Raw genomic sequence first — 14,209 nt, 5'->3', positions numbered from 1 at the left:
GCACAGCTTCCTACCCAAATCCATGTTTCTCCACGTCCTTCTTTTATATCACTCAACAGAGTGCTTTTTCCAGAAAGGTCTTGCACATTACTAGACATTTTATAGTTTTTGTTGTCATTGTGAAAGGATACTTTCCATCATATTTTCTAACTAGTTATAGCTGGTACCTGATAGAATTTTTATGGGCCAATAATTCTTTGAAAATTCTTCACAGGAACACACTATTCCACTTTCATCATCACCCAGGTGTTTGCATTTCCAGTGACTATTTCTAGACAAGGAGGGGAGAGTGCCATTATACCCAAAGTGCCTCATCCCCGTATTATAAGTCAGACATGGCCAAAAGGATAATAATATCTGTGTAGCATTCTGTAAACTTTACAGTTTTCCCCACATATTACCTAATCTAATATTCACAACACCTGTCTAAAGGGGATAGGATACTCTAGAGTAATCAAGTTGTCATTAGTCTCACCTTTAAGATGAGGAAACAGAGGTTCAGATCTGAATCAGTCTCCTGAAGAACTTGATTAAAATGCAGACATCTGGGTCCCATCCCACACCTATTTCCTCAAAATCTTAGGAGCGGGGTGTGAAACCAGGGACTCTGTGTTTTTAACTAGCTCCCCCTGCTGGCTGCCATGAAACATTTCGATCACGGAGTCAAAAGGCTACAATTGAACATTTCTGCCTCCACCTTAGGCATCTATCCCACCATACCTCAATGCAAGCCTAATAATAGTGAGGGGTTTTTTTTTTTAAAGCAATTTATGAAGAAGCTGGCATTTTTTAAAGTATCTCTTTATATAGGGGATCCTGCAAAAAGCATGCTCTGGTTTGCCACGACAAGCCCCTGTGTGCAGGCTTCACTTATCATTCAGTCACTTCTTCCCAAAGTCTTAATTAAAAGACAGCTCCCCTGTACTCTGTGACTAATGCCAAGCTGCCTGGCTGTTATGGCTTCCACAGCCCCAGTGAACCTCAGGACACCTTGGCAGTGGTCCTGCCCTACTGGCCTAGAATCCGACAGCCCCATGGCTGATGAGAGTTGCCTGGAAAAGTGGCAGAGGGCTCCAAGCACAGATCCCACCCAGCAAAGCCCCACTGCCAGGGTATCCTCTCGTGGCAGGTGGGCCAGCACCAGGGGAGGACGCCATTGCTGGTGACCCCATCCTGCCCATTACTGTACAGAAAAGCTCATGGTAACCCTTCAGGAAACGCCAAAGACTCGTCTACAGAGAAAACCTTCAGTTTGGGTAGAGTTTAACGTATTTTTCAGTCACTCACCACTATCTGTGGAGTTACAGGGCAGGCCCATGCTAACTCTGAGACGTGAGAATAAATAATATACAGCACTGTATGGCCCAGGGAGCAAGGAGGCGTGGGAAGAGGCTTAATATTTAGAGGGAATTTTGGAGGGAAATTTGGAGGGAGTTTTATGGTTGTGGGAGTTTTCCAGACTGACAAGTGCAGAGAAAGCATTCCAGAATTGCTTTTTCCAGAATTCCGGAGGGACCAGCTTAAGCAAAGGCATCATGAGTATAATAGGTTGCAAGAAGTCTGGATCACTGGAGGGTCAAAAAATAAAAGAGAGCTGGAAGGGTAAGCTAGGGCCAGCTTACAAGGACTCCATATACTCTTGGAAGGTATTTGAAGTTTATCTTGGAGATGTTCGGGAACCACAGCTGCATGAACTCTAGTGGCAGTAGGGAAAGCACAGCAGCTGAGCCTGGAGACCGGATGTGGATTAGGCGGCTTTGGCAATGACAAGGCTGGGAGGTTGGGCCGCACAGGGTCAGCTGCAAGGATGGTAAAGAGGACTGATTCCCAGGCTGCCGAGCAGGTAGAATTGGCAGGATGTGGAGACCAAATGAATGTCGTGGAAGGAAAAGTGAGGCCAAGCAGAACTCTGAGATTCCAGGATGTGGACGTCATGGAAACATGGCTTTTTGAAATTCCTTGAAAACCCTTGACAGGAACAGACTATGAGTGTGTTCATCCCCGGTTGGCTCCAAGCATCCTAGAACTAAACAAGCTCTGCCCCCTCCTCCTGTCCTCCTCCTTCTTCTCTTCCGCCATCAGACAAGTACTGGCAAGGGCAGACCTTTCCTGAACGCGCACCCCAAACCCAGAACCTAGGCAGCTTCATTCCCTCAAACTCTGTCCTCAACGGTATTGTTCTTTAAGAAGCCATTTGTCCAGTGATACCACCTTCCATTTGGGTAAACTTTGCTGTACAAAATCGTCATACTCATGCTTTCTTTTGCTCCCCAAACTTCCAATAAGAAAATCAAGACTTAGGGAAGCTGTAGCTTGCTAAAGCTCCCCGAGCTCATTTGCAGTGAATCCACAGTTCCAACCATTTCTTCTGCCTTAAAATCCAGGGCGGTTACAACTTGTAATAATTACAAACCCAATCCCCTGTCATAATACCTAAATGCTTAAAGGAGAAAGAAACATGACCAGGGATGGAAGATGCATGCAGATAAGTGGTAGCTGGTTCAAATGGGATTCTCATTGTTGTAGGACACATATACAGACCTAAAAACAACAACAAAAAGTCCTCAACTCAGAGTCCTAACAGAATCTCAGGTAGCCTGTCGGGTTTTCTCCTTGGTCTGTGTTCTGCAGAAACAAGACCTCATGCTTGCACATCAAATAAGAGACCTCCCCAGGCAACTTTTATTGGGGGGGGGGGCGGAGAAGAGGGTGGAGGGAGAGAGAATCTGCTGCTCAGCAAACAAGAAGCATTCCTTGCAAAGAAGGGGAAAGAGCTGCCTGGGGTGGGCCAGTGTAGATGGATGAGAAAGGTTTCAAGCCACATGAAGAGGATTGTGTATGTTGGAAGTTTGAAACTGACCAGGAAGAAATTCACTACCACTCATATTCAGGAAAATATATCATTTACTTCTAGTTTCATACAGCTTTCTAACTTACTTTAATTTGAAGAAAATCTCAGATGCTTCTGAGTTGGTCCCTTATAAAACAAACATGCCTGTCGTGAGGCTTCAACCAGGTCACAAATATGCACAAGCAGCTCCTAAGAGTGGCCAGGGGAGCTAGGTACGTCACTGCCCCAGACGGGCTCTTCCAGAAAAAAGAAGAGTGGGGGATGAGGGTCGGTTCAGAGAGGGGCAAGGTGAGGCTGCTCCTGAAGATGTCCAGTCAGCTAAGCATGATGAGAGTCAGAATCAAGAATTTTCATTTAAACTCTCCATTTCTTATAGCCCCCTAGACACGGACAGAATATTGTGATGATTACCCCTGGCTTTTGAACAGCTTAGAAGGAGTTTTTATGCCCCCTTAGGGTAAACATGATTCATTTTCCAGGTGAGAGAGACCTACTGGCTTGCCCAACATCTCACCAATGAGTCACAAAGCATGGACTTAGATTCAGACATGAACAAAAATTATCTGAAACTTGGATATAAGGCCAAGAGCATGAAACTGTCCTTTTGCTATCATGTTGGGGCACCCGCCCCCCAGGGATTAATAATCTGGGGGAATGTACCTTTGTACAGGTACATGTTAACTTGTATATCCTGTCAGGTAGACATGCAAAGATTTCTCATTTAGTACAAAAGACAACACCGAAGGTTATTTTTTCCATAGGACAACAACTAGTTTCCCATTGAACCTAGTCACTTCCTCCCAACCTTCTGCTTTTTAAGTACCTATAAATGTCAGTTCTTCAAAATGTTCCTTGTATAAGATTTGTCACCTTACTGGTTCTCTCATCAGTAAGTTAATGAATCTTTGACATATCTTCATCCTATATTTACCTGAGAGCCACGTTTTTAACTTTCTTAAAATTCAATTTCTTGCTATGTATATCATCTAGTGTTTCTTCCTCCAAAATAGCACCTTTATGGTATTACATGCACACACCTCGTCAGGTCTGCCTCATCCCACCTCCCAAAAAGAGTACACTCAACATGAGCCAAGCAGGCAGCTAGCTAGGTGCTGGGAATGAAAGGGTGGCTTCCTCCCAGCTGACCCGGCATTTCCACCATTCCAGTTCTTTGAATTCATCATCTGTGCATCATGTTGACTTCAAAAGACTGCTCTTGGCAGATGAGATGGCCAGCCCACCACCTAACAAGGGAGGGACTTTGGATCAGGCTCCTCGTGCTGCTGATGAGCTGGGCTGAGGGTCTGAGGGTCGGAGCTGGCTTACAGGGAACGACCAACACTTCCTCATCCAGGTTTGCAAATGACACGCAGGGCCAGACACGAGGTGACTGAAATGCCGAGGGGAGTAGGCTCAGAGCCCGCCTGGGACATTTTCTTTCTGGGTGAAACTAACTGATCCTCAAGAGAGCCAACCACTGACTTAGACTTCATTAGCACCTCATTCAGCCCACAAAATTAACCACTCCCGTCTGCGCCAAGAACCACAAGGAAGCAAAAAGTTTAATGGATTTGGAGAAGAAGGCCTTCATTTTACATCTTAACAGGTCACTGACAACTTTCACACTTTATTGAGAGAACCAACAGAGCCATTAGCGGGTCATTTGACCCACTCTCTTTAAAATCTAAGCTCAGTAAACAACTCTAATAGCTCCAAGAATAGACGGTGATCTGGGATTGTAGCCTGACGGACGTCTGCCAGGCAGATTTGCTGGCTGCAGGCGCTTCCCAGCAGTCAGTGTCTTGCCAGGGAGCTTCAAGCTGCAGCTCGGTGCATTTTGAAGGACTTTCTTCCACCTGAGTTGCCCTGGTCTTCCATTTCTGTACGATGTGCTCAGCTTCAACCACGTATACTAGGAACTGTGCTGTGTACGGTGCGGGATACGAAGTGTGGACATTCTGTCCTCAAGGATCTTCCTATCCAGTGGGGAATACAAGACATAGATCTAAACAGCTATCATTTGGGGTAGAAAGTGACCAGTAGGGGCACCTGGGTGGCTCAGTTGGCTAAGCGTCTGCCTCCAGGCCAGGTCATGATCCCAGGGTCCTGGGATCGAGCCCCGCATCGGGCTCTTCACTCAGTGGTGAGTCCACTTCTCCCTCTGCCTCTCCCTCTGTGATCTCTCTGGCTCTCACTCTCTCTCAAATAAATAAATAAAATCCTTAAAAAAAAAAAAGTGACCAGTAATTCACAAGTATTATAAACTTTTGTGCCAGTTAAGGTGCACTGGTGATTCGGTGGAGAGCAAGTCCTTACTTAAGGTTCAGGAAGCATTTGTTGAATGAAGGAGAGGAGGTAATAATTGCTCAGCGCTTACTATGGACCAGGCTATGTGCCAGGCGTTTTCTCATTTAATATGCTCTTTACAGGTGCTCTCTTTGGTAGGTGACGTTATCCCCATTTTTAACAAATAAGAAAGGCGGGGCTCAGAGATGTTAGGTGACTTTCCCGAGGTCACTCAGATTGTGAATAGCAAAGGAAGGTATCAGACACAGAACCATCTGACTTAAAAGATCCTGCTCTTTCAACCTCACTACCTTTACTATTAGCATTGAAGTGCCTCCCTTCCTTCTGTGCCGTCTGACTGATCTGTTTCCAAACTGAGGAACTTTGCAGGACAGAGGTTGGCGAGCAATAAGGCATCCACTGCTCCTTTAAGATAAGGACTCACAAAGCCATTTGCACTCTCGACAGCATGGGATTGATGCTTGGATCTGTCCCTTCATGTTCCCTAGCATCATCTGTGGGATCCCCTTATCTCCCAAGAAAATGGGAGACTGAAAGGGCAGAAAAGAGAGAATAACCGTGATTGCCAGGGCTAGAGGTACAAGCTCTGCCCCTTCCTTTGGGATTCTTCCACCAGAGCTGGCCACATACACAGAGTGGACACCCAGCAAAGCCGAAAGCCAACGAGACTTCCACCTGAAAAATGCCCTCCCTCCTCCTTCCACCGTTTTTACTTAGTACGAGGAAATGATCTCAATTCCTTCTCTTTCGCTTTCTTTGGGAAAAAGAATTCCAGACTTTCGTCGCTTCACAAAGCCTTCGGAAAAAGATCTAAACTAGTGAGTCAGGACAGCCAGACCCTGTGCGCTTACCTCCCCCAGTAAAGCCGGTGTAGCTGGTGAACCACCCCTGTCCCTCCCCCAGGGCACCCTGAGTAACTCACGGCCATCCCCGGGCTGCGCCTTACACCTGTCCTCCAGAAAGCCTTCTCTGATGAAGTTCCGCAGAGCGGGTGTGCGCGCGCGCGTGCATGTTCCCACCCCCACCAGCACCCACACTCATGCGCACACACACAGTAATACAGCAATGGCCCTACTGTGTGCTCCCACCGCCCTCCGTGCTGGCCAGGCATGGTGTTTACTACGTGGCGCTGTGCCCAGCCTTGCGGGTGAACCCCTCCTCCCCACCCTCCCGGACAGGAGGCATTCTAGCTGGTCTTTCTACTCCCAACGCTGAGCGCAGTCCAGGAACCCCATAAACCCTGGAGTCAGGGAAGGACGGACAGAAGGGAAAACTCTGCCCGGAGTCTCCTCCTGCCCCGCGGCCTCACTGGGCTGGCACTCCCTCGGGCCGGTGCAATTCCCTGCAGCCAAAGCTGGGGCCGGAGGGGAAGCGGGCCAGAGGGAAGAGCCCACAGCTCTCCTGTGACAGAGGTCAGCGCCATTGCTGAGGAACATCTGCAGTGTCCACATGGGCCATGAGGATGACCAGGCATCTGATGGCCCTGGGCCTGTAGGTCCTGGGACGCTCCAGGAGGGTCTCCAGAACAGCCGCCCCCGGCCCGCCTGTCCTGGGCTCACAGAGGCAGGAAATTCCATGTTGTAATGGTTGGATTTCTTCCCTTCATTCCTGACCCATGACTAGGTAGTGAATTGGTCATTAAAGAAACCACTTTGGCAGATTTCAGGAACATCTGACCGCGCTCCAAGCATGCAGGGAGAGGAAGATGGAACAGGACCAACCTTGGGGCCACACGTTCTCCCCTTCATTCCCGTTGCTTGCCTGACGTGAAAGGGAATCAAAATGTTTGGAAGCCCTTCTGTCAGCATCGTGCCCAGCGTTGCCTGGAGCTGCATTCACCACGTCAACATACACATTTGAAAGCTCCTCTGGGTGAGAGGCGGCAGCCACGTTATCAAGCTCGGCAGCCACGTTATCAAGCTGCACACCTGTTGACCTGGGCAGATTAGAAACATTGTTCCTGGTGTCTAGGGACGCAGTGCTTTTAAACAAGTGCTTTTCAGAGAATGAGCCATTGAGACGTACTTAGCCTACATGTAGCCCAGGAACCTGAAAACAAAAGTCCAATCAGTCCTGAATCAGCAACTCTGAGCAACAGGTTGGAGAATGGGGCAGTGGGTGTGTGCAGAGAGCTGGTGACAAAGGTTACTACCCGGTAGATCTTTCTCTCCTGCACAGCTAATGGTTGGAGGAAACAAAAATCATCTTTACACTGCATTTGCACATTTTTTGATCAAGTAGGGGGGGAAAAAATCACATTCTCCCTCACATTTTACTTCCTTTTTCTAAAAAGAGATTAAATGGGGGGGTTAAATTCACTGTTTCCATTCGCCATGAGGATTTTGCATTCCATGTGGAATGCAAACTGAGATGGAACTGAGATGGATCTCAGTTTCGTTTCAAGATGAGACTTTATTTCATTTCCAGACATGTACAGAGTGGTCCATACCCCTCCATTACTTCTTCCTTTTGGACACAATTGCTGGGCGAGGCAGTAAGCCTGCTGGGTAAATCAAACTGTCAACTTTCCACCCTAGGCACACCCTTCAGGTCTATGAAAGCAAACCTGGACATCTCCTCCTGCACCTAACATTCAATATTGTGATAAATCAGGTGGGCTAAAGCACTGTACTATTTAATTTAAAAACAACAACAACAACAACAAAAACTTTTTTAAAATAAATATTAAGCCTTGGGCGCCTGGGTGGCTCAGTTGGTTAAGCGACTGCCTTCAGCTCAGGTCATGATCCTGGAGTCCCAGAATTGAGTCCCACATCGGGCTCCCTGCTCAGCAGGGAGTCTGCTTCTCCCTCTGACCCTCCTCCCTCTCATGCTCTCTGTCTCTCATTCTCTCTCTCTCAAATAAATAAATAAAATTTTAAAAAATAAAAATAAATATTAAGCCCTTCTTGTTTCATTATTAGCTTTGCCTTATAGACTATAAAATATGTAGGTGGGTTACTATTCTTGGTTTTTATGGTTTTATTAACATTTCAGAGACAGACCAAAGCAGAGAGATTTGGAGCAGAGAAGCTGTTCACACAGTTCTCTATCCTGAAAGGTGGCTCCAGTGGAACAAAAGAAAAAAATAACCGAACCAAGAAAGGGTCCAGCATCCTTTTCCTTTCAAGAGCTTGATATTCGAGGGCCTAATAGGGATCCATGAGTAGCCTACAGAGTGCCCTCGTGGGACAAATAATATTCATCTTGGTTGAGAAATGTGGACTTGGCTGAGCCCATCTGCTCCCACTGCAGGCCAAGGTGGCCTTTCATTTGGAAATCACGCTGTCAGCTTGGTTTAGAATATACACGATGAGGCATATGCTTCTTACTGCCCAGGAAGAGGTTGTCATGGAGAAATGTGAAGCCTCCTGATGAAAGCTTGCACTTATGGACTCTCCTCTTCTCTTCTCCCCTAGTTACTGTGACAGTGGGAGGCAAGCAACACTTGCTCGGACTATATGACACCGCGGGACAGGTAACGTTTTGCTGTTTTGATTCATTAAGGGTTTGGGAGTGGGGAGAATGATCCGTGTGGCTAGGCATATGGGAACAGATATTACCTCTTCTGATCACTTGGGACAAATTTATTGTCTATCTAAATGACAACCAGTGGTACATTCTTAATATCTTAACACATATAATTACAAAAAAACCGAATCATTACTCAAAGTGTTGATGGGCAAATAACGATTCATTCATTGGTTGATGACTATCAATAACCAAAATAACATATTTGGCCAAGAGCCTCAATTTCTTCCTACCCACACCAATTTTGAACTCAGAATGAGTCCATTTTATAAATTTTACTTTCACCCATTATTTTTTTTTCACATTAGATACTTTGCCCAGCCTTTATTTGAATTGCCTAATGAGCCCTGGAAAGGTCCAAAAAGAGATGGGGAGGTGGGTGGGGGTGGGAGCGAGATGGATTAAGTATTGGAAAGAAGAAAAGCCAGGATCCTGAATGGTTTCTAAAAGTGAGGGTTGAGCCCTGAATAACTGGAGGTTGACTCTAAATTCTCTAAGCTTCTTGAAATATCCTCACTCTGTCAGAGATGTGTCTTCAAGTTGGAGAACGTGGCCAACCAGTAATGTAAGACCGTAGACTAGAAAGAACCCTCAACACTTATCAGTTAGCACATGCCCTACTTGGGTAAAAATGCCACCTCATCTTTCTTTCCTCGCACCCCACACTCCACTATGAAAAGTTTCTAATGTTACAAATTCATGGGTTAAGCAACTGATGGCTGTGGCCCAATTTCTTTGATAGAGCTTTTGTTACCATTGGGTCATTTATTTAGGTCAAAGTCAGCGGGTTGTTCATACATCTTAAGTCCTTTGGAGTGAACATTGACCATGCTCTTTCCCACTGTGAGTTTCCTGGTCATTGCTCTTTGTGGTTATGCATTTGTCTGGGCCTTTTGTTCACAATTATCTGGAGATATGTCTTTTTGCTCAACTTGAAAACTCTGTACTAGGAAAAATAATAATAAATGGATTTCCTTTGGGGGTTTCTGTATGTATTTGCAAGGACCATGTATAAATGCCTGTGGGACATCAGAGGCTGATGTAGGATAGGCCTGGACAGTGGGGAACCTGGAAAATCTTGCACCAGACTCAAGACTTCTAAGAATTAGTCAGTTACCCTTCATTTGCAGATGGTTGTTTTAGCCAGCTACTCTCAGGAACTGGGGAGTGGAGGAGACTTCGCACATCGATATCAAGACACACAATTAGGAAATGATGTTCCAAATGCCTAAATCGGAAATCCTCTGGGTTAAGGTACAAAGGCCTCCGTGCACCCGCTACTTGACTGTCCCCCCCACCAGAAAGCCTTCCAGCAATAGAGGTACACTGTTTTTTGGACTGAATTTGCCTACTTTCATTCAGTCATATAGTCATTAGAGTGTCCCCATTCATCAGAATCTCACAGCCTGGAAGAGAGAGAGTTTACACCTTTCATCCCCATAGTCAGAGTTTATGAATACAATCTAGTTTGAAAAGTTCAGTACAGCAAGGATTATTGCCTGGCTCTGAAACCTGTTTCCCTCACCTTCTAAAAAGTTCCCTGTGCCCCTCACGCCCGTCCAGTGCTCCCCTCTTCTATATCAATCCATGACAATTGTTAGCTTCTACCCATTCATTGTCCTCAGAACAAACTCCCTAAGCCTCTGTTTAATTTCAAATCCAATATAACTGTTTAAAAGCTCCTATAGAGTTTAATTATTATTTCCCACTGCTGTCCATTTTAGAAAAAAATTTAAATAACACTAGTATAAGACTTGAAGCTCTAAAGCAGTATAAAAATATAGTAAAACTCCAAATTGAAGAAAATAGAATGATCCAGACCTGACACAGAAGAAGTGATGGGCACTGATAAACTATCACAACAAGTGGGTTATAAATATTCAACTTAACTTGTACTCTAATGCTTTCCACCAGCTACTTTGAAAGCTCAAAAGCGGACAAGGTTCATGGAGGGGCATGCAGCTTGGGGAAAAGGAATCAGAACACATCTTAAGATTCCTTCTGGGCCTAAAATTCTATGATCAGGACTTTAACAGACTACTTCAAGAAGGCCTAAAAGACCTGGAGTAATTAAAATGATTTGAGGCCAGACCCAAGGGAAACCTTCCAGCAGCAAAGGATTATTAAATATTGGAGTGTGTTAAAGGGTGACATGTAATTTATTTTGTAAATAGTGGTGGTTCTCAAACTTGAGCAGACATCAGAATCACATGCAGGTCCTGTTAAAACCCAGCCCCTGGGCCCCACTTTCAGAATGTCTGATTCTACAGGTCTGGAATGGGGCCCAAGGATTTGCATTTCTAACAGGCTTCCTGGTGTCTTGGCTGCTAGTCTGCACACCATATTTTAAGAAACACTTCTGGGGCACCTGGGTGGCTCAGTCGGTTAAGCGTCTGGCTCTTGGTCTCAGCCCCGGTCTTGATTGTAGGGTCATGAGTTCAAGCCCAGTGCTGGGGGAAAAAAAAAAGAGTCACTGTTCCGGAACCTTGCCACTCAAAGTGCTGGTCCACCAGCAACATCAACATCACCAGGGAGCTTGTTAGGAATGCAGATTCTCAGACTCCAGCCTACTGAATCTGAAAATTCGTTTTAGGAAGATCCCCACATGATCCATATGCGAAGCACTACTCTAGAAGTCTCTGGTGATCAAAGCATGGCTCTAACATTAGGAGGATGCAGCGGAAAATACCCCTTACCTGAGTTGATTCCCCTGGTTCCACACCTCTGCCAATAACGCTTTGTGACACATTTAACTTAGAAGAATGATCCCAAATACCCATTGCCTGCCTCAGGCAGGATCATCCACTGTCCTCAGTTATATTTCAGCAAACGTCACTGAGGTCACAAGGTTAAGGAACATTCAACTAATTCAAAAATACTCATATGGCCAGAGTTACTAAGAAAGAGAGGTGATCTCAAAACCAACTGATTAATCTCTGAGCCACAAAAAAGAAATAAGTCTGAAACCAACTCTAGAATGCTATCTTGCTGGGAATAATTAGATTTTCTGACATGAATAAACCAGGAAGTAGTGTCCCTCCTCTTTGTCTTGAGCTAACTCTGGGTCAGAGTTGATGAAAACAACCTCAAGAGGCACATGTTCTGAAAAGTAAAGTGATTGGAACTCGGTATTTCTACCCTCAAAGTCAGTGCTGGACAAAATGCTTTAACCTGGCTCTGTCCACATGGCCATACCTAGTCATACCACTGTGGCCCCACCAGCACCCCCTCCATAGATATGCTCCTGGCCCTTCAGAAGCCCACCAAGCATTTGCTAAAGACAATTTAGAATGAAGTCACATGGGGGCTCCTGGGTGGCTCAGTCCTTAAACGTCTGCCTTCGGCTCAGGTCATGATCCCAGGGTCCTGGGATCGAGCCCTGCATCGGGCTCCCTGCTCCGCAGGAGGCCTGCTTCTCCCTCTCCCTCTCCCCCTGCTTGTGTTCCCTCTGTTTAATGAGCTCCCTCCCCAAATCCCCGAAACAAAGGAATACTGGGACTTGGAGTAGAATCCTTTGAAAACAAAGAGTCTTCAGAACTCTGGTTCATCTATTAGGTAGAATTCCAAACATTAAGCTAAGGCAATGGGGCGAGGGAGTTTTTGCAGGCTGACTCTGCACGTGACCCCTCAGCTCACACTGGAGAGGTAGTAAGGCCGGGCCTGGATGCCAAATCTACTGAGGTTGTGCCAAGTCATGCTGTACAGCCCAGGCCCCTGGGAGTGTATTACTCAAAGGTTCTGAAAGGGATTTCTAGAGTTCAGATCTTTGGCTCAGCTACAGAGAGTCCCAGAGCTGACTTTTCCATGACGTACTTGCAGGCCAGTGTGTTTCGAGTGCGTCATCAGAGACCGAGCAGAGAACAGGATGCTGGGGTGGGGACGCTGCAGCGAAGCCTGGGCGTTTGCCAGCCGAGGAATGCCAAACTGGGGGACCGGTCTGTCCCAGGTCGTGGCTCAGAGCCAGGCAACCTCCCATCCTGCTCCCAGCCACCTAGAACGGAGCCTGCCGTGGCAGGAGACATCTTGCCTCCTCCTGTCAGTGAGCCCTCAGCTACACGAGCCGTGTAGGTGAAGCCCTACTCAGATCGTGGCCCCTCAGGCCCAACTCCAGGATAGACATGGCCCAAAGGCCACATTTGCAAAAGTGGTGTTGGCGGCCCCATCAGGGAAGAATAGGGACCTCCTGGTGTCAGGAGCTGGGTATCTCAGCAGCATGAACCCCCGGGGTTCTCTGCACACAAGCCCCACAGGATGGGGGACTATCTGTATGTTGGCAAGCATGGAATGGTGTCCATCACTGCGAAGCCACAGCCCCCAGCAGCTCAGCTGTCACCAGTGACCAGGGAAGTGTGGGAGTAGAAAGGCCATATCAGCCACATGCCACCCTCAGCCGGGACTGCACACCGCGTGTCTTCACCTGCCCTGATTCCGGAAGCGCCTCTGCCCCAAGAGTTTGACGAGGCATGCGAGGCAAGTACCACTGGGGTTCACTCATGGCAACCCAGGGTCCACTTGGAAGGACATGAGCCTTCCCTTTGGCCATTGGCTGACCCCATGGGGCCATCTGGAGCACAGAACCTGGCATCAACCCTCCATGGAAGTTTGCCTAACACCTCAAAACAAATGTTTTTCCCCAATGAGCAACTCAACTCTTCTTGCTCATATGTATCTTAGTGTGGTTTTAGAGGTGTACAATTTGGAGATTAGGAAGAAGTTTGCAACATGACAAGTTACTGGTAAAAGTAAACTTAGGACACAATCTTCTCAAATTACTTAAAAAAAAAAATTGAGCTGTAGGGACATTGATTCAGAGGTGTAATTAGAATATGCAAGTATGTGGGTCTTGTTACTAGTCAGTTTAGAGAAAATGAATTTCAGATTCAGCCCTGGTATCCACTGAAGGCGGGGACACTGAAGCTATTGTTCACGGGGATGGACTCTTGACCACTAGAGAACTTACTACATTCAAGACAGTGCTCTAAGTGGTCGACACATACGAATGCACTTTATTCTCAAACAACCCTATGGGGCAAACACTACTATCAACTTCATTTTACAGATAAAGAAACAGGCCAAGAGAACTTACACAACGTCACACAGTAGTCCCCAGGCAGTGCTGGGATCTGAACCTAGAGAATGTGTCTCCCTGGCCCACGCTTTTAAGCACTATGCTACACTCCCACCCTCTGGCTATTATTCACATTTTCCAAACCAAGCCTGACAGATATGAGTGTACTTATGGGAGAAGACGAAACTGAGACTTATGCTAAAGTCTAGGATAAATGTCACTAAACCCAAGAGGACTTGGAAGCAGAATTCTATTTCCAAATGATTGTGGGTAGGGGGTGGGGTGGGCTTGGGATTTGGGGGAGGGGTAGTCTCAATGCAACTCTCCTTGTCACTCAAAGTGACAAGATCGGTTGAGGAAGAGGTATCTTCCTCTGGATACCTACGGAAGAGGTATCCAGAATACGGAGCAAGATAAAGCCCAGTGAAGGACAAAGTCGCAAGTCGCTCAGC

The 14,209-nt window shown here is 46.5% G+C and overlaps 1 protein-coding gene across 1 annotated transcript in view; it reads left to right on the top strand.

Annotated features, from left to right (window-relative positions):
- The window catches only part of RHOJ (ras homolog family member J), an 82,107-nt gene that overhangs the window by 47,854 nt on the left and 20,044 nt on the right, over window positions 1-14,209 (top strand). The window contains exon 2 of the mRNA XM_034992763.1: window positions 8,578-8,636. Within this exon, the coding sequence (XP_034848654.1) occupies window positions 8,578-8,636 (59 nt within the window). The remainder of the gene's footprint in view (window positions 1-8,577; window positions 8,637-14,209) is intronic.

Source organism: Mirounga leonina, unplaced genomic scaffold (assembly GCF_011800145.1).
Source record: "Mirounga leonina isolate KUSES-001 unplaced genomic scaffold, KU_Mleo_1.0 Mir_82, whole genome shotgun sequence".
NCBI lineage: Eukaryota > Metazoa > Chordata > Mammalia > Carnivora > Phocidae > Mirounga > Mirounga leonina.
This window is presented reverse-complemented; position numbering and strand designations above follow the sequence as displayed.